General features: G+C 40.5%; 1 protein-coding gene across 2 annotated transcripts; it reads right to left on the reverse strand.

Moving 5' to 3' along the window:
* Nucleotides 1–12,322: 12,322 nt before the first annotated feature.
* Nucleotides 12,323–19,900, reverse strand: LOC136490285 (filament-like plant protein 4). 2 transcript variants are annotated; one of them, XM_066486762.1, is made up of 6 exons: nt 19,540–19,900; nt 17,500–17,680; nt 16,158–16,353; nt 13,630–15,901; nt 13,449–13,503; nt 12,323–13,173 (listed from the first exon to the last, which is right to left on the reverse strand). In XM_066486762.1, the coding sequence occupies exons 2-6, from the start codon at nt 17,584–17,586 to the stop codon at nt 12,739–12,741; spliced, it is 3,045 nt and encodes a 1,014-aa protein (XP_066342859.1). In that variant the 5' UTR covers nt 17,587–17,680; nt 19,540–19,900; the 3' UTR covers nt 12,323–12,738. The 2 variants fall into 2 exon arrangements, with proteins under 2 accessions (XP_066342859.1, XP_066342860.1); XM_066486763.1 differs by lacking the exons at nt 17,500–17,680; nt 19,540–19,900 and adding an exon at nt 16,841–16,949.
* Between the last annotated feature and the right edge of the window lie 812 nt (nt 19,901–20,712).

Below are 20,712 nucleotides of genomic sequence, written 5' to 3' on the forward strand. Positions count from 1 at the left end.
GCAGACTGTTTGATCTGCAAAGAAGGATGATTAATCATTCATATCTTGTTCAAGGAATTCTAGGCGGTAAGACAGGATATAGAATGAGGCTGACTGACGAAGACGATGATGCATGTAGGAACATGGTAGGTAACAGGCATCGACCGGGTTTCAATCGGGTACCAGCTTTGTTCGTGGCCGAGGGTGCAAGGGTGCCCATTGTTCCACACTTTTCCTGGGAGAGTATGCTCCAAAGGACGAATGAAGCGGGACGGGAATTCTTAGTTGTAGCCTAATGTTAGCTTCTGTCATTGTTCCATTGCAACAATTCTATTAGGGTTAATTATTACCTGATCTAATTGCTGTCACACCTAGCTATAGCTCTAGACTCTTCGATCTATTAGAACATCATTTCATTTGTTATCCCAAATTACACATATATCAAATTAAAGTAGTCTGAAAATTTTCTTGTTTCCCAGTATATATACTTATGAGAATTTTGCCTTTGTTAATGTTATAAATCTAAAGATTGTTTCTCTAGTACTGATTAGAGACCGCGGAACCGTACTTTTGTGTGACTGCTTTGACTATACGATCATGCATGTTTCTCTTCCAATGTCTCTTAAGTTATATCGTATATGGCCTTGTTCTCAAGGTTCCTCGTCTTCTATACCTAAACAGGAGATCGTCGTTAGCTTATTTTCCTGGCTTCTCCTTAAACCACGTCACCCACTTTCTTTGGAGCCATCATTCCTTTGAGCACCAACCCACAGAAAATTACTGCACCATCAATTCCTGCACCACAAGGCCACAAACGCACCATCGATTCATCTGCCATAACAAACGCACCTAAAATGAATTGCCACTGCCGAAGGAAACGAAAGGTCCTCGGCTCCTCGCTGCGGTCGATTTAAATAGCTCCGCACTGCCTCTGCTGTGCTCGCCGGCCAACCCGCTCCGCCTTCGCCATGCCCTGCCCCACTCGGCCTTCTATGTGTGCGTTTTTTTGACAAAATTTATACTACAACTGCGGCCGAGACAGTACCTGAGAAGCTGCAGAATATGCTTTTACAGGTTCTGTGTGAGTATAATTAGACGCCTTCCTTTTGCCATGTATCATATACATGTATTTTCTTTGTCAAGATATGTATTTGAATAATAGGCATTTTGTTAGGCTTTACTGAAGATGGACCATTGTTTTCCATTAATATTTCCAGCTAAAATTATGAAGAATAAAAGAATATTTGTCCCCTCAATGATCATATACCGTGCTAAAAGATCTCCGCAGCAACGTACGGGGTATCATCTAATTACCTTTATTGCAAAACGACAAGCAATTGGGGAATGATTGATATGAACTATAGAAGTGTACGGATGGCTATTGAATAGTTAGGCAGTTTGATGATTAATTTCATAACTCACACAATAACAATCTCAAATACTAGCATGTACGAACGTAATGTGAACTACAACATGATTGAACCATCAGACATACCGAAATAACAGATTGGGTTGAAGCGTGTGTACCTCCCATTTGCAGAAAGAGACGGTGTGCGTGTGTACCTCCCATTTGTAGAAAGAGACGGTGCGGTCGATGATGGAAGGTCATTGATCAACGGTGGACCTAGAGCTCGAAGCAGATGGCGACGAACACAACGATACGCATGAGCTAAACCGATTAGGATTCCGTCGCTAAACTTAAAGACAATAACTAGAAACTAAAACTACAAAAAGGAGGTCACGCTCTCGCAAGGCTACAGACCAAATTTCAGCAGACAATTCACGTGTGTGGATTTCCTTTCTTCCTCCCCATACTAGAATTGGAGAAGTGGAGGGGACTTTTGTATTTCAAAATATTCTCCCACCCTCAATATATATACACATAAATGAGCCTCCGAGATTTATATTGAATTATTCAAAATTTCTATTAGGCCAAGCCCACAAAATCTAACAATCTCTGACAAGATCTCAAATGCCATTTAGATATTTGCATGTTCTCGCTACTGTTTAATATGCCGTATGTCAGCAGCGACTCTTAAGTTAAACTTCCTCCTAGAGCTTCAAGCTACACTCATCCACAGAGACCACAACTTAAACAATGGACTACGCCTACTTTCAAATTAGCTTTGTGCGAACAAGTTTCACTCAAAGTCAAACAATTAATTGGCTACCAATAGCCTTCCCCGTGGGTGTAGAATATAGGTCACTACTAACTTCTGACCCTTGCGCGACGACAAAAAATCGTTACAATAGGGCCAATTTGGTCACAAAAGGTACATAGTGCAACCAAATCGCATTCGTTTGCAATAGATGTAACACTACTAGAAATATCCACTTCTATGACGAACAACTTTCATCATTGAAGGAGCCAAATTTGTCATAATTTCAGTTTTATAACGAATTTATAACGAAAAACGGTTCGTCATAGAAGTCGCGTCATTCTTGATATTGTATGACGATTTTAGAAATTCATCATAGATGTGAATAGATCTATGATGAAAACTGAACATCATAGAACTGCTTTGGCATACGTAGCAGGGGGCATCCATGCTGGCGGTTTCTTCTGTTAGACATGCTTTCCACGTGTACCTGCTATAGTCAGTTGCATTGGAGATGGTTTAGGTACGTGTCACCTTATTATTGGACAACGTGGTCATTTCTGGTTCTCGCACGTTTTAGGTTAATAATGGACCACATGTCGAGCCCTTGTTGTTCTATATTTCTGTTTTCTATTGGCACACGTGTCGTGTTGCGGTTGGGTCACGTGTCATTTCTTCATTCGACTATGTGTCGTATTTTTATTGGTCCACGTGGTCGTTTCGTTTTCGACCACGTGTCACGGTGTTATCCGTCTATGTTTTGTTTTTTTATTCGGCCACGTGGCTTGACGGCTTCCTTCCACGTGTTAGATTTTTATTAGCCCACATGTCGTGCCATGACAATTTCACATGTGATGCACTGGCCACGTGCCGTATTTTTATTTGATCACGTAGCCTGCCCAGGTTCTACCACATGCTCAACAATCAATTCATCATAAAGGTAATTCAAGATCGTCACTGTTGCACAGATTGACTAAATAATTATTTGACGATGTCTACATAATTATTCAGCATGACAATCAAATACAACAAATTAGTGTTTACACATCAGCAGCAACCCACTGACAGTTTCACTACATCAAACCAGCACACGAGTACACACATCAAACCACAAATGTTCACTGCATCAAGCCAACAGAGTTGACGACTGAGAGTTACTAGAAGAAGAGCTGAAGCGCATGATATCCTCACATAGCTTATTGTACTCCTCCTGTTGCTGTATCTTGAACTCCTCAAACTCCCTTTTAGTCTTTTCTGTCTTTCTCTTCAGTTCATCCACTTGTTCGACGAGGTTAGCGGAACTTTCCTGTTCAGCAACAAGCTATTTTCGAAGCATTCTCTCCGCCGATGTCTCTGTTCTGGCGGAGCTTATCGAGATATCAGCATTCTTCAAAAAAGGGTGTCCCTGAGCTTGATGGATGGAACCTTCAAAACCACACGGGTAAGGAATTTTTCTCCATGTCTCTCCCTCCATATCCACAGCAAGTATTTGACAACACCATGAGTACCCCATAATGTGCAGAAAACCGTTAAGATACATAGTTTCTGATGATCTCCTATTTGATCTCTCAATTATCACACAAACATTCTAGCCTCATTTAGATTTCTTACAGATCCATGCTGCAATTTTAGATGAGTAGATGTCCACACCCCTACACCGATCAAACTACTCCTCTTCTATATATTCAATCACATGGAAGTGTGAGGAGGCTTTCGGATCGAACCCCAATCGAGCCTCACCAACAGAATGGATGCTAGGTGGCAATTCCTTGAACTCCTTGGTTGCTGGATTGCAGACAACATAGCAGTATGATCCATCAGCCCCTCAGCACCAGCACAGGATGAGGCCATTGCAGATATTTGAGACAGCTATATTAGCCAAGGTGAAGGGCAAGAAGGACAAGGAGGGGTGTTCACCAGTGACTCTGGTGTAACATCGATAGCCTTGGTCGGTGTCGTAGAAGAAGCCTGCCACAGTCTGGGCAGCTTCTTATGGTTGTTGCGGTCTGAAATGAGGTTTTTCTAGGAGTGATAGACACATTTGCAGCAGAACAAGGAGCAGGCAGGGAGGCAGCGGAGGATCTCAAAAACGACATCCTCCGTGAGGCTGGCTAGTGCATTCCTCTTATTGGGGGCCTCCTCTATTTAACAAAGATCATTAAAGAGGAAAATAATCCAACAAAGATCCAACAGTGAAGTCCACAACTAATACCAAAGTGCAACTTTAACAACCATTAACAATTTTTATGGTACGACTTCAAACAAATTTAGAGTAGCACCACATAGATATATAACTCAAACTAGAGTAGCCATTAATAGAGCTATAACCATTACAATTCTAGCTAAATCAAGTCTATACATCACACTTATAATCAGTACACGAGCTCAGAGCTTAGGAGGCAGACAAAGATTAAGAGGACAGAAATTACAACAGTTTTGAAGACAGAAGCAATGAGTCTGTCTGTTTGCCTAGACAGATAGGTATAATCAAGCAAGCACTTGACAATTAACAGGCCTAGTTGCATATAGGCATTTACAGTAACAAAACTGAACATATGTAGAAAATCAAGGTATCAGCAGAAAACCAACAAGTGTCACCTCCTAGTTCTTTTCATCATCATATCATTGGCCTAACCAGATCTTCAACGCTAGAATATTTTTTGTATACCTCATGTTCAAGCAAGGACCAAAATAGTGAAGCGAACAGAAAAAGACGACAAAGGAGACCTATAGATTGGATCTGTCATCTCTACCGCGGCACACAACGGACACGGACGCCAATGTCGCCGCGCTCCACCGGCAAGCCCCGCCGCCTGGCCTCTAAAAGGACACCGAAGCCACCACAGCACACCAAGGATCCTCCGCCGCTAGTCTAACGGACACAGATTTGTTTCCACTTGAAAAGGAAAATATCCAATATAGGTCAACCTATAGGGCATCTACACAGAGAATATAATACTATAACGACTCCAAAGACACGTCAATACAACCAGGCATCTAGCGCAATGGTAAAGACCGTGCATTCCTTCCTCCGGGTCTCGGGTTTGACTCCGAAGCATTGAGGTTTTTTTTTGAATTTATTAGACCCTGATGCACAAAAGGTACAAGTGACATGCAAGCCATTGGGTCCCACAGGTTGAATGGAGATGGAGAAAGGCCCCACAAGTACATGTGACACGTGAGCCGTCAGGTCCCATAGGATGGATGGTCCCATAGGTACATGTGACACACAAGCCGTCGGGTCCCACAGGTCTGATGGAGACAGAGAATGGTCCCACAGGTACACGTGACACGTAAGCTGTTAGGTCCCACAGGTCGGATGCTAAAGGGTCCCGTAGGTACTCATCGAACGAAGAAAGGACCGAGGGGAGACTTTTATGACGAGTCGGATGGAGAAAGTATCGTGTGGAGATCTATGACGAAGCCGTTCGTTGCAGATCGAATATTGTTTGTCACATATATGTAATTAGTTCAATAACAAAGCCCTGTTCGTCGCAGTTTTAAAGGAGATTGTCACAGATGAGTTGCGCAGGTGATCTGTGACGAAACTCTTGTGCTCTTCTATGATGTTTTTTGTGACGATGCCTGATTTCGTCATAGAAAGGGAGTGTTGCAGGATCGTCACCACTGATCTATAACAAAACAGAAATATTCATCATAAAAAGCGCTTTTCTACGACGGTTTTGGATTCGTCATTAAGATTTTCGTCATAGAAGTGGATATTTCAGTAGTGCAATAAGCCACGTTGCAATAACATATTTCAACCATTGCTAGTTTGGCGTTGCAACTGCTGGGGTTTCTTGCAACCATAGTTGTCTGTTGCCAAGCATGGCAATAGGACATTGTCACAACATTCACGGTCGTCGCAATATAAGCACTTGCCACGCCCGTCTTTGTACCAAGTGGTGGTACATGAAACAATCGATAGCGTAGCAATAGAGACATTTGCCACGATCAACGTCGTTGCAATAGTCTGTATTGCCACGCTAGAATTTTATTGCCTAAGGTGTTATTGCCACGACCACCATGCCGTGGAATGTACACCATTTGCCACGCAATTTTATTCACTGCGAGCGATCATACGTCATTGCCATGGTCGCTATGCCGTGGCAATAGTATCATTTGCCACGTAATTTTATTTGTTGCGAGAGATCATACGTTATTGCCATGATCGTTGTGCCGTGGCAATAGTATCATTTGCCACGCAATTTTATTCGTTGTGAGAGATCATATGTTACTGCCACGTTGGTCATGTCGCTAGTAGCATTTGATTTGTGCTTTAATAAATCATCATTGCAAAAAACAATAAACCATAACAAAAGCGATTGCACTCACGTATATTAATTATAGTCAATCATTCAATAACTTGACAAGCCATTCAAATAGCAGCTCAAATTATAAATGAGTGTACAGTTCACTCGTTAGTTCACAACTTTTTAAAACTTGCAGCAGTACAAGACTTCCTAATATCTATGCAGCACTCGAGGGTTTCCTAGCAGCGCAACATGTCATCACCTCGACTATGTCCTCACTTGATTATGAGCCTCCCACTCAAACCTTGTCCAACTACCGACCAGAAGAAAAAGATTGGGATATTAGAAAAATATTAGGTTTACTACTTCATGCATAAAACGTAAAGAGATTCATATAGAACATAGTTGTAATTAAGTAAAAGTAGAATTAATCAAAACTATGGAAGGGGTCCTGTCAATTTAATTAAGTAAAAGTAGAACGAAAAATTATGAAATGCTATACATACAACCATTTTGCTATCAAAGTATCCGAATTTTTAAGGCAGCAGCAGTACAGTGCTTAGGAAAATCATAACTAGAGTTTTAGACAACGAAAAAATATTCTTTAACAATACGGAAAGCCCATGAGATTCTCTACATCTTTCTAGTTATTTCTAAAATCAGATTCTACAGTTATCAATATCCAAAATCACAAAGGCCCAATGATGTGCAGAGCAAAGGTCAAAACCTGACAGGCTACATCTAAATTTCATAACTCCCAATTCTCCAAGGCTAAAATCATGAACTTTCATGACAAGAAACATCTCTAAACCCTCTACAACTTTAGTACTATCAAGTATCACAGAGATGGTAATTTACTACACGGAATAATTCACCCAATCAGAACTGCACAAGCTGCAGTTTTCAGCACGTATGATAAATGTATTTCCTATATTTCCTAGTTCTACATGGAAGGTCACATTTGATAAACTTTCAGCAATTGATGCAAGAGCGCATGACATCTAACAGAGTTACTAACTAAGACTGGTGAAATAGAATTAAATCCTAAACTAATTATTTACATATTTGGTGTAGGAGCAACCTTTCATGCATTAGATGTGCCTAATAAGCATGCAGGGGCAGCAAGGACAAATGTAGACAAATGTCTCTATAAATTGTGGATTGGTGCACTCTGTATTTAAGAACACAGCAAAACAAGAATTACACCCAAATCATATCTATTGCTCATGGCACGGTAGTGTTAGTGCAGGTCTGTCCACAAAAAAGTCATGATAAAATGAGCACAACTTAGTTACCAATTAGCTCTTGAAAAGAGTGAGGTAGTGTCTAATAGTTCTCCAACACATATAAACAAGAATGTATTAGTCTAGTGACCTATGGGAAGTTATGCATTGTTCTATATAAAAAGGAAATGAAAGTACAAATTTTTATCCTTTATTTGTAGGAGACAAACATGCATAGGAATGACGATGTAAAGCGTGAAGTTGATAAGAGGTTTGATAAGCTCTACTACGCCTTCAATCAGAAGTACAAGCTGAGGAACTGAAGGGGCATGTTGATGTGGTAGTTCTCTTTTGGTGTCGTATAAATAATTGCAAGTGGTGCATGCTGATGCTGGTAGGTAGTGTGTTGGTGTACTTTTTACCCTTTTCTGCACCATATAATTACTGTGTTGATTATCTACCGTTAGATGTTTTCAAGTAATGAAACAATTAATACTGATGTTATAAGTTTGTGTTTTTGAAAATTTTATATGTTCATATATAATAATATGCTTTGAGCATGGACGTGGAGACCTGTTGTGCACTAGCAGCCCGCATGAGTTTTATGCTGCATCATCTTCTTTGATACAATCCAGAAAGTGCAGCATCAGTTCTTGGAAGTCTATTATTACAGCATGGATATGGAATCCAAGAAACACTCAAATGTTGAGAGGGAGTCAAGCCTCTTCAATTATTACAAGTTCATTGTTTCCTGAAAACATGTCTGCAAAAGTATCAAATAACTTCGCACAAGTTCACATTTTTCTCTCACTTCTTCCTTGAGCATATTTTACAAGGTTCAGCATTACCTTGGAAGTCCAAATGTCACAAGACTTTCCTGCAGCACGTTAATTGAAGGGATCACTACATTATAAAATTTATCGGAGACAGGGAAAAAGCAACAATGAAACATCTTGCAATAATGCATGCATACATGATCCTCTTTTTCTCATCCATGATGGCAGGCCGGCCGCTGATCGTCTCTTCTCGTCGATGATGGAGGGCACGTGGTGGCACTAGCTGAACGCTCCTTCTCGCGTACCGAGGAAGGATGGTGCACTGGCCGGTGCTCCCTCTTTTTATCTCGTCGACGGGCAAGAAGGAACTAGGGCACCACGACGCCGGCTGCTGGAAATTCAAGGGCCGTGACGATGCCGGCTGCTAGAACTTCAAGAGCCGTGGCGATGCTGGCTGCAGGAAAGGGGCGCCGCGACAACGCCGGCTGCAGGGAGGCTGTGACGATGCTGGCTGTAGGGAGGGCCGCGACGACGACTGGGGAAGTGATCGTGCACATCTACGTACGTGTAACGTACCAGATCAGATCTTGTTTCAATACCTAAATGGGTTCTACATTATTTGTATAGGTTCCTGTGGCTACCAATGACACGAACACATGTGGTAAGCACCTATCTTCTGAACTTTGATGTTTTAGGTTCGAAACCTGGTGGTGAATTTTTATTCAATCTTTTCACTTAACCATTGTGCTCGAGAACCTTAGGTATTGCAATGATGTAGTCTTTCATTGCCACATGTACAATCATTTTGCAACGCAAAAGACTATTACATACAACAAAACATAATTGTTGCAACATAGACATGCTATTAATTTGTATAAGGTTCTGTGGCTACTAAGGACAAGAATAGAATTACAGTGTAGTGGTGAGTAGCTTTCCTTAAGAGTCAAAGGTCTCAGGTTTGAAACGTGGTTACACATCGTTCTTTTAAAAAAAAATCCTATAAGCGTTGTGCTCCCGAACCTTAGTGATTGCAACGATTTATTTTTTCGTTGCTATATATACAACTCTTTTGCAACACAAGCGACTATTACATACAACGAATCATATTCGTTGCAACATAGACCTGCTATCGCAACCAACAACTAAGGAGTTGCAATATCAGCTCAATATTGCAACGCCAATTAATAAAACTACCCGCGACGCAAATCAAATCATGGCAACAGTAACCACTTATTGCAACCAATTTACAATTGGCTACGTTAACACTTACTTATTGCAACGATCTTCGCACCAAGGGCCACGAAACAATTTGGGTGGCAAAAATCCCATCTATCACAACAAAAAGTGCAAATGGTTGTGATAACACCCCATATTACAACCAAATCTTGTCGTTGCGACAAAAAAGCGTGGCATAAGGGTCAAAACTTAGTAGTGGGTTGTACCTCCTGATCACTTCATGAGCTTACTTGAGATCACCCAATGCGACATTTCATAGTCAGGCTCAAATAGATGTGTTATTTTAAGAATGCTCTTTGTAGGATAGAATTTTTGCTTGTGTAAAGCCAATGGAAACACATTAAGCCACGTCGCCAGCCATACATCTTCACTTAGAGAGGATTATAGATTCTCTCCTCAGTTTACCCATAGCTTTTTCTTCCTAGATCCTTAGTTATGTGATCTCCGATCAAAAAGGTTGGGTTACCGCTATTGTAAACTCAAATAGGTCTTATACCTATCTCCCTCAATGCATTTTCTATCACATTTTGTGATAGCCCTTTTGTAAAGGGATTTGCCTAGTTTTTGGTTGTTTGAATATGAGTCACAGCTATTATTCCATAGTTTCTTAATTTCTTGATAGACTTCAAATGTCTTTTAACATGTCTTGTTGACTTCACATTATCCTCAGTATTGTTCTCCTTGACAATCACCGTTTGGTTGTCACAGTTCATAAGGATAGCCAATATTGATTTTTCAACTACTAGCAAATCCATCAAGACATGTGGATATTATGCCTCTGTAGTAGTTATATCCAAAGCAGTTAGTTCTGCTTTCATAGTTGACCTCACCAAACTAGTCTATTTGCAAAACCTCCATGACATTGTGCCACCTCTAAGAGTAAACACATACCACTTGTGGTGTAGAGCTCATCAGCATCAGATATCCAGTTCAAATCACTATATCCCGCAAGCAAAGCTGGGTGCTCAGAATAGTGAATCACATAGCTCATTGTACCTTTAAGATAATGTAAGAGCCTTTCCAGTGCAAGCCAATGATCATCACCTAGGTTGAACATGAACCTACTCAATTTACTCACAGCAAAAGAGATGTCTGGTTTTACTATGCTAGCTAGGTACATGAGTGAACCGATAATCTGAGTACCTAATCTGGTCTCTAGCTATGCTCTTGTTCTTTCTCAATGTCACGTTGGGACCATTAGGTGTTGGAGAAGGCTTGCTATCTATAAAATCAAATTGGTTCAAGACCTTCTCAATATAGTAAGATTATACAAAGTAATTCCAATGTCATCCTTAATCAGCTTGATGTTTAAAATCACATCATCTTCTCCCATAGCTTTAATGTCAAAGCTCTTTGATAAAAAAGACTTGACCTCATTAATCGCAACAATGTTTGTACAAAAAATCATAATATCATCAACATACAAACATAATATAAATAAATGATACGGCCCGCAATGGGGCTAATACACTTGTCAGCCTCCTTAATGGCAAAGCCCACGAAAGTTAAAATTCTGTTAAACTTCTCGTGTCATTGCTTATGTACTTATTTCAAGTCATACATGATTTCAATAACTGACACACCTTGTGCTCTTCATCTTTTACTATAAACCCATCGAGCTGATCCTTGTAGATTTCCTCGTCCAACTCTCCATTAAAGAAAGTCGTCTTCACGTACATTTGATGAACGAGAAGACAATAAGAGGCAACCAGGGAGAATATCAGTCGAACAATGGTCATTCTAGTGACAAAGTGAATATGTATCAAAGAAATCCTTACCTTCCTTCTAGGTATAACCCTTAGCAACAAACCAAGCCTCGTAGGCTAAAGCTTTTTCTTAGACACCCACTTACAAGGTGTGGAAGAGATTGGAGGAATCATGAGGGAACCTCCACTGTCAAGGACGCCAAGGTATACATATTTAAGGACAAGTATGTCAAGTTCAAGAGCATGTCGTTCAAGAAGGGGCATGCATATTGTCTTGAGTGGGATGCCGATGCTTCCACAAGTGATGGTGATGATGAAAAGACTCCCTCCAAGTCATTTGCGGGCATCGCCATCAACAAGAAACCTTCCATCTTCGACACTCCTACTTGCTTCATGGCCAAGGGCCCAAAGGTACAATACAATGAGAGTGATGGTAGTGAGATTGAGGATGCGGAACCCTCTAAGGAGGAACTCGTTGTGATTTTGAGAAGCCTTCCATCTTTGACACTCCTACTTGCTTCATGGCCAAGGGCCCAAAGGTACAATACAATGAGAGTGATGGTAGTGAGACTGAGGATGCGGAACCCTCCAAGGAGGAACTCATTGTGATTTTGTTAGAGGGCCATGCCCCAATTTAAGGAATTGGGCATGAGACATAAGGCTCTTGAGCAATCCTTTGAGCGTATGACCACTCATGAGGCTCTACTAGAGTCTCATCAGAAGGTCAAAGAAGCTCACTCCGCCCTTCTTGCTCAAAGGGAGGAACCTATTGAAAAAGCAAGCGTTGGAGTCACTTGTGATTTAATTGATGATATCATTTGTGCTCCTATTGTTGTTGCTACTAAGTACTAACCCTACTTGTAGAACTAGCAAAGCTACCCCTATGAGTGATGCAGTTAAACAGGTACACTCAAAAGTATATGGCTGAACAGCAGGGCCCAAAGAACCTAACTCTTTGATGGTAAATCCATCATGTTAGATCATGGAAAACAGGAAGAAGAAAATGAGCTAAGTTGCAACAGTAGTATTATTGGACACAGGAGAAAAACAAGTAATCAATTTGCACAAAGGGTCTTTAACATTTTACAGACAAGACTAGATAACAATTGTTCAAACACATTACATAAATACATACTAGGTTAACAGTAACTGTACATCAAGCAAAATTATAGCACAAAGCTTAGGTTAATTCTGCCTCCAGTAAGAAAGTCTAACACAAAAGATGAAACATCTTCAATCTTCACAAACGAAAGCAAATTTACAGTGAGGTTCTACTGCAGTATGGGTAAATGAAACCTGAAAAACTATCGCACTGAAATCTGGAAAAAATTCATCCCCAAGCAAATACTATTCGTTAAATCCAGGTATCATTCAGCATGATACAGGATTTTCAGCTGCTATTGTCAAAATCTTGGTCTTCAGTGCTCACCTTGACAGAAAAAAAAAATCTGTGTAGGATGAGGCAGCTAGCGGTCACTCTTGCCTTTTGAAAATAACCGACTGAATCCTCGACCCTGTTTCTCTGGTTCATTAGAAAATGAGGAAGATGACGATCTTGATCTGTGCTTTGGACGCTTAGAACTGCTCGGTGAAGCAAAGTAAGGGCTTCCTACATTAGTAGGGCTTTTGTGTGTATTATATCCATTCAGGGGGGATACATTTCCTGTTCCTGGGGCATTTGAGAATGTATAATCTGCATCAAATTGACCTGATGCTTTCTTAGAATGTGTGCCTTGAGCTGGCCCTACTTGATCTTCCGGAAATTTCCCCACCAGTTGTTTGTTTAGTGCAGAACTCAATGATTCTGATGGAGGGCGCAGGGTTTGCAGCTGCCGACCAAGAAGCAATATCGTCTCCTGGCACTCCGCAAGTTTCTCTGCTGCAGCAGCTATTTCTTTCTCCTGTAATCATTCGAAAAGGAGATATTGACCATCTAGCATTTAAAGTAAAAATATGCAGCATTTTCATGTTTAAAGACATCAACTTAGAAAAATACAGAGTAAGGAGAAAGGGTGGGGAGCAGTATTTGTATACTTTGGTCTTTAATTTAATAAAATATATGGAATGATCAATGAGGGCTGAGCAAAAATAATACCAGAATGGAAGCAAGAAGCATATGTAATCATTACACGAATGGGGAAAAAGAAATTTAAAGATCTGGGACTTATGAGCATACCGTCTTCAGTTTAGTATCTAAATCCTTTGGTACCCACATTGAATCCTTCTCATAGCTTTGATAACAGAAAAGAGAAAAACATAAGAGAATATATGATTTTATAAGAAACAATAAATAGATTTAGGAAGCTAAAACTGCTATAACCTAATAGATAGAAATAGTCTAAAGCACAGAAAATCACCTTTCCATTTTCACCTCGAGATATCTATGCCTCTGTCTTTCTTCAGCAAGGTCAGCTGATAAAGTATCTATCTTTTTCTGTAAAACTTTTATTTCTTCTTCTAGTTTCACCTTCTGTGACTCAAGTGTTTTGTATGATTCAGCCATACACTTTAATTGTGTTTCAGCCAAGCTATTAGATTTCTCATGTGCAGCCAACTTAGATTTAAGGTGTTCAAGGTTTTTCTCCATCTCACTTAATTTGAGATTTGTACTTTCAGCCATTTCATTGCACATTTTCAATTCCATCTCTAAGTTTCTCTTTTCCAATTTCAGTTTTTCATATTCCTCTGGCGCGCATATCTGCACTGCAGATTTAATATCAAATGCATCACTAGGACTCGGACCCTCGAATTCAGGGTCAGAAGATGAATGCAGCATAAGTGAACAAGTGTCAGACAGGCTACCTTGAGATGGCTCAAGATAAACTTTGTTTTCCAATAACGTTACTTTATCAACACAATCGACACTATTGCTTTCTGCCTCATTAGCACTCTCTTTCAACAATGTGAGTTTATCCTCACTTCCCAGCAATATTTCAGAAAATGCAATCACGATCTCATTTAAACCATTGCCATCAGACAGAAGATCATCAACTAATGATGAGAACTGTTCTACTTTCTGACATACTGTATTATAGTAAGAACTTCCTTGTAACTCTGATGCTCGTCTTACAAGTAACTTGACAAATTCATGGATCTTCAAAATGGCTTTTGTCAGCCTTTGATCCATGGTGCCCAAGGGCTTGACTTCCTCTGTTGAAGATCCACTGCCAGCAACTTCGACCATGTCATCATGTTGTATTTTGTTTCTGTTCACAGATTCTGCCTCTTCTTCAATATCTCTTAGGATATTCCTGATACCATCCAGTACCTTAACATCATTCTGTGGTGATTGAGATTTCAACAAAGCAGAAATTCTCAAATGCAGTTTCAAAAATAGGGCCTTATCAATCAGGTCACTACTAAATGAAGAACCAGGTGATTGCAAAGGTGGCGATGATATTTTGTTGCTCTCTGTCAACTCAACTTTACCAACCTTGTCAACAATGACCCCACATTCCTGAGCTTCAGAAGAAAGACATGCCAATTTCTCCATCTCCAGGAAGTCGTCCATGAGGCCCATCTGATTAGAGTTTTCAGTCAAAGTGTGTTTGCCTCCTTTATGTTTCTTGATGTGTGACAGTTTTGATTCCAAAGTATTAGCCCAAGCCTCCTCACAACTTATTGCATTATCAACACCATCTTCAGACATGGAAGTTAGGCTTGGTGGGTTGCTTCCTTTCCGACTTGATGCAGAAGTATCAATGTATGAATTTGTTGGGCTCATGTATAGGTTAGCACTCAATACATGCAGTTCCATACTATGAAGCTTACTTGAAGTCTTAGCGCACATATTTTTTGATGCCTGTAGCTCTTGGTTGCATTTTGACAGTGCACCTTTTAACTTGGTTTCCTCATCCATTGACAACAAATGGGCTGTTAACAACTCATTCTCTTTCTGCATGTTTTGCAAGTTTTCACGAGCATAATCAGGAGATGCACACATAGGATACTGGAATGTAGAACTCCTTGAAAACAAACGCCGGTTGTCTCCTGGGTCTCTACTCCAGCTATCCACTTCCATCTTCATCTGAGCTAATGCGGCAGGCCCAGGTAACTTTTTCCAGACAAGGCCACGTAATCTTTGGCACTCTACTTCCAGTTTTGATATTTTCTTGACATCCTCCATATGTTGTTTGATTGCTACATCAGCTGAACGAACACTCATGTTCTTCTCCTCATTGCGAATGTCAAGCTCTTTAGAGACAGCATGTAGTTCATACTTCAGTGAATTTACCTCCTTTTCACCTGACTGGATAGTGCTCTTTAGTACTTCAACCTGGGCTTCTGCTTGAGCCTTCTCCTCATGAACTTTCATCAGCAAATTTTCCCGTTCTCCAAGAGACCTTGAGAGTGCATCATTCTCAGAACCAGCTCTAATCAGTTTTTGTTCAAAGTCAACTAATTTTGCTTCTAGTTCAGCCCTTATCTTCTCAAAGTGTTTGGTCTTTGCAAGTACTATATCATGCAGCTTTTGCTCACCTTCTTCCTTCACTGCCCTCACTTGCTTCATGCATTCTTTTAGAGCTCCATCCAGATGGGTAGCTCTTTCCTCAGCTGCTAGCTTGGATAATGTTACAGTTTCTAGTTGAAGTTTCAGTGCTGAGGCCTCTGCTTCAGCTTGCTCCCAACCTGACATTAAATAAATATATTAGTTTTATGGATTACTAGATAACTGAATTCACTACGACATAACAATTGGAAGGTGATGCCGAAGTACTATAAGATATATTCCATCCATACATAATGCTACCACGTACATTTCCATCAATTTGAGTTTCAATGGAAATTGCAAAGCCAAACTCATTGACAAATCAAAATTGACAGGTTATATAACTATCCCTTCATCAAAAAGAGGAAAGTAAAAAATAATTGCAATCAGGTTCACCTGATACAGCTTCTTCAGCCACTTTAGCATGCTGCTTTACTATAGCATCTTTGGTGTTCATCTCACATTGTGCAGCAGATATTTTGTCATTCAGTATCTTTATCTTTGCACTCAGTATTTCAACTTGTTCTTCTGATGCAGTAAGATGTGAATATCTTTCTGGTGAAATCTGCACGTATTTTGGAACTTCCTCATCCTGCAAAAGAAAGAAAGCAATTCACAAGGGAACCCTCAATCAAGAAGGGTACTAATCACTACATTAGTTTAAAAAGTTTCATTTTGGAAATGTCAACAGTGGAGGTAGGTAACTGATAATGACGAGCAGTTGATGAATAAATCAGTTATATGCCTTAGCACCAATTACTCGTTGCAATACTGCAGCTATACCTATACAGAAGTCTTGACACAAAAAACAAGAAAGGAAAAGGAAAGCAACATACAACAAAAAATGTATATTTTGGCATGCTATGTGCACCATGTCATGCCATGAGTTATGAACAAGATACAAGGGGTTTAAAGTTATTTCAACAATTAGTGTAAGAAAATCCCTAGGCACATAGAAGGCTATAGTGGCTGGTGAGCATCTCATTCTCAATTTTACCACATGCTCACAGTTATACTTTGGTACTACTAAAGAAGTATTGTTTCCAGAAATAGGCAGTAAATGCACACAAAGCATGTACCATGGTTATCAAAGTTAAACTGCTCCACAGCAATCAAGTAATGTACAATTCCGTGAATTCATTCCCTAGGTGGGTTGGGGGCTTGGTCATGGTCCAGAGTACCCTATGAATTTGCAATTAAAAGTGTTAAATGGACATGTAAGTAGACCAGACACTATTAAGTCTCCTACCATGGGAGAAGATACTAAGATGCAAATGTATGAATTAAACAAAGAACAGGGTATAACAGTGCATTATCATCCTTCTGAAAGGTACTACACGACCAGCCTTACAGGCTTCCTTTCAGTGTTGCGAATGAGCTTACATAAAATAACCCATTGAAATGAAGAGTGCTGTTTTGTAAGGGTTCCCCCTTTTTTCTTCTTAATACAATGATACGCAGTTCTCCGACGTGTTCAAGAAAAAAGAAAAGAAGAGGGTCGGTGGCAAAGAAAAATGAATGCCTAAAAGCAAAGGCCATTCTGTAGCCATCGGATGCCAGAATTTCAAGAAAGGAAGCAAAGTGAGGCTTCTATATCATTTTCATGGTCTAGGAAAATACTTCAAACAAATAGCCAAATAAGGAACATATAATATTTTCCACAAATGGGGCATAGAACCAATACATGTGTTGATCAAATATTTACTGAAATTTCAACTAACCAAAGAGTAACACGAACCTCTGCTTGATTGGGTCTCTGTAAACCATCTTTGTCTGATGATTTATCAGAAGATTTCTTCTTCCAAGGCCAGCTTCGTCGATCCATGCCAATTGTGACAATCAAATATGTTGAATATATATCAGTTAAGCATGAGAAGAGCTGGATCTATCACTTGTTCGAATGATTCCCTTTTGAATGTCTGAAGTTCCAAAAGTAAGTAAAATTAAGATATCCATCAATCTATTCAGAAAACAGAAAGGAAGAAAACTGATGTTGAACAACCAACTTGGATACAAAACCAGGAATGAGGCTGAAGAAGCAAAAAAATAATTTCAGGGAATGAGGCTTCTACAACATATGCAACCAGCAGGAGCTAGTTCTTATATACAAGCCCCCTCAATTCTAACCTATTTGGTTGTTGGATTAGTATTGCACACACTTCACTGATTTCTGCCACTTTTAGCGTGTTCCTGGGGAATCCGGCCTTTCAACCCTTTTTCTCGACCCTGTGTTGAAATTGTCTTCTTAATGAAATGCCTCGGGTAGTTGTTTACCTGGGCTCGGGTTTTATTCGACCATTCACAGCCAGCAACAAATTCAATTACTTCCGCCTCACTCACACTTACAGGAGGATGCCTCAAGACATAGGACAAAGAGCATCTCAACTTGTCAAGGAGCAGAAATCAACAATAATATGCTTTAAACAAAACTCAATAATAGTCGGTAAACACTTGTAGCAAAATAAACACCAAAACACATTCTTAAAGCCCCACAAATAAACATGACAACCAGCTATGGAACCCTTGTAGCAAAATAAACACCAAAACACATTCTTAAAGAAACGGACAATGTAGTTAAAGTATGGATAGACCCAACTATTCTAGCAAACGCCTGTGGATGGTTGAGACTAGCAGGGGGTTCTATGCAGTTTATTTTGTCTCTAGTAGTCCAACCATTACATGAAATCGGCATGCGAAGTTTGGGGTGACTAAGGGGTGTTTGGATCCAACCAGCTCTATTAGCTGCTAAAAATTAGCTGAGATGAATCTAATAAAAGCTAGCTAAATGTTTGTTGTACACCCAGCTAACGGCCCCGTTTGCTTGGAGGAATTCTGGAGAAATCTGGAAGAATCTGGAGGAATTTGTGAGAGAAAAGCACTGTTCTGGATAAAAAAATAAGCGGATAAGCCGAGTTTAACATCACGCCAACGGAGCCAACAACTCACCAACCAAGTTCATAGCACCTAACACACTTTGGCCCTTCCACATTCGTCGTATCCTAGTGCACTATCGGTAGCAGTTGTTTTGTCGCTAGTAGTCAGACTATCACATGAAATCGGCACGCTAAGGTTGGGATTATTAAAATAGCACTTTGATTACAACAGGCCCAAACAGAAGGCAGGTTCTTTAGCCAGATAGTCAACCAGAGAAGCTTAATCAAATATTAATAAAATATCTAGTACATCATGCAATCAACCTGATGACGACCATTTGACAATTAGACTGACGCGCACAAGGATCTAAGCACCATGACCCCCACAAACATACTGCCGGACCAGACGCACAACGAAGACAAATCTAGGATGTGAGTTTGCCTCGCGTGTTATGCACTTTCTTTTGCTCCAGGCCGCCTTCTTCTTGTTCCAGCATCAACAACTGTACTAGCACCTACCATATTGGTGATTCCTCTGCAGGGGATGGGAGGGTTGTGGAGGGCAGGGGATGCATCAATTGCCTACTACTACAGGCGGGTGCTGCAGCATCAGCAAGATCAATGACCTGGTGGATCTGAGGGGTTTAATTATCTTGAAGGAGGGTGACGAATTCATCCGCTATCACCAGAAATGCTCAAGAAACGAAGACAGCGAAAATTCTTTAGGCCAAACAAGAAAGAATCAGGGAACCGAGAACAACCTAAACCAGCGCAATGCCTGGCTACAACTCCCAAGAACACGCAAGAAACCACAAGGAACTGTTCAATTCATCGCCAAGAAAGAAACCGCAAGCGCCTTAGAAAGGGGCAGGCGAAGAGGAGGAGCAAGCAGCTTAGCGGCTCACCGAGCGCGGTCAGGGAGAGCATAGTCTCCGGCAGGCGGTGGCTCCCCGGCTAGTCCCGATCAAATCGGCTGCTTGGCTCTCCGCTCTACTCTACTGTGGTCGCCTCTGCCCTGGCTTTGCGTCGCGCGCACTCTTCCTTTGCACATCCTACTAGAACGGACTGGGGAGTGAACTGGATTGTTCGGCCCCTGACCCTTTTTGTCTGCCTGCCACGCTCGCTGCCACCTCCGGCCCTGCTGTCTTCCCCAACATTTCCCTTTCCACGCTCACTGGCTCACTGCCACTCCTGCACTCTTAAGGTCCTACAAGCCTACCCGTTAACCGCCATCAGCACTATCAGTGCTGAGAATCTAGCATGCCCGGTGCCTGCAGGTCACCCCTAGTTCGGCGATTGGCAATGCAGCTCGCCCTCTCTTTCCTCATGTTGGGGATGGATTCAGGTGGAATGCGCATGGGATCGAATGAATTTGGATAACACTATTTATCACATTTAAGTTCAAACTAGCAAATTTGTCTGTAGCAAAGAAAAAAAACCTATGGAATGATGAAAACAACGACAGAAATAAGACATCTATTTATTTATATGGGAGTCTCACTCTACCCCGTACCCGGTCCAGAATTGGCGAGGACAGGGGCCAAGGGTTTTCCACGGAAGGTCGCCAATGATTATGGTAAGATATCCGATATCTCTCTCAATTTTTTACATAGCAAACTTCATCAGCGAATGTAGAGATAGAATTATTTTTACGATATTAGTCAACAAACTAAATATAAGATTTTAAATCTTGGTTTGATTAGTTTGACCATTGGTTGATTTTTATAAGAATAAGTTTTATTTTTAAACAAAACTATATGGACAAATTTGATGATAAAAGTCTATTTCTTAGAGAAAGATAAATAGCTCAAAGTCCCACATTAACATATCTATGTTATATTTTTTATGTTTATAAGGAAATTAAAAAGCCACCGGCCCAAAAGAAAAGGGCAAAAAAAACAAGCTAAAAAATCTAAAACGCAAAAATCAAGCGGGACCAATAAAACACCGAGATGTTATGGGCACGAAAAAAACTGAGAACAAAACGAAAAAAACTGAGGAAAAAAAATCAGAAATGTAGATGGAGGACACGGAAAAGCGAAACAAAAAAAACAGAAACGTGCATTAGGAGGACTGCG

Source organism: Miscanthus floridulus, chromosome 1 (genome assembly GCF_019320115.1).
Source record: "Miscanthus floridulus cultivar M001 chromosome 1, ASM1932011v1, whole genome shotgun sequence".
Lineage (NCBI taxonomy): Eukaryota > Viridiplantae > Streptophyta > Magnoliopsida > Poales > Poaceae > Miscanthus > Miscanthus floridulus.

What these genes read in the sequence shown, in the direction of transcription:
- LOC136490285 (XM_066486762.1), bottom strand. Translation starts at nt 17,586, where the DNA reads ATGGATCGACGAAGCTGGCCTTGGAAGAAGAAATCTTCTGATAAATCA. An exon ending in GGCTGAAGAAGCTGTATCAG is followed by an intron (nt 15,902 to 16,157) that starts GTGAACCTGATT and finishes ATTTAATGTCAG; the next exon opens with GTTGGGAGCAAGCTGAAGCA. An exon ending in TAGATACTAAACTGAAGACG is followed by an intron (nt 13,174 to 13,448) that starts GTATGCTCATAA and finishes GAATGATTACAG; the next exon opens with GAGAAAGAAATAGCTGCTGC.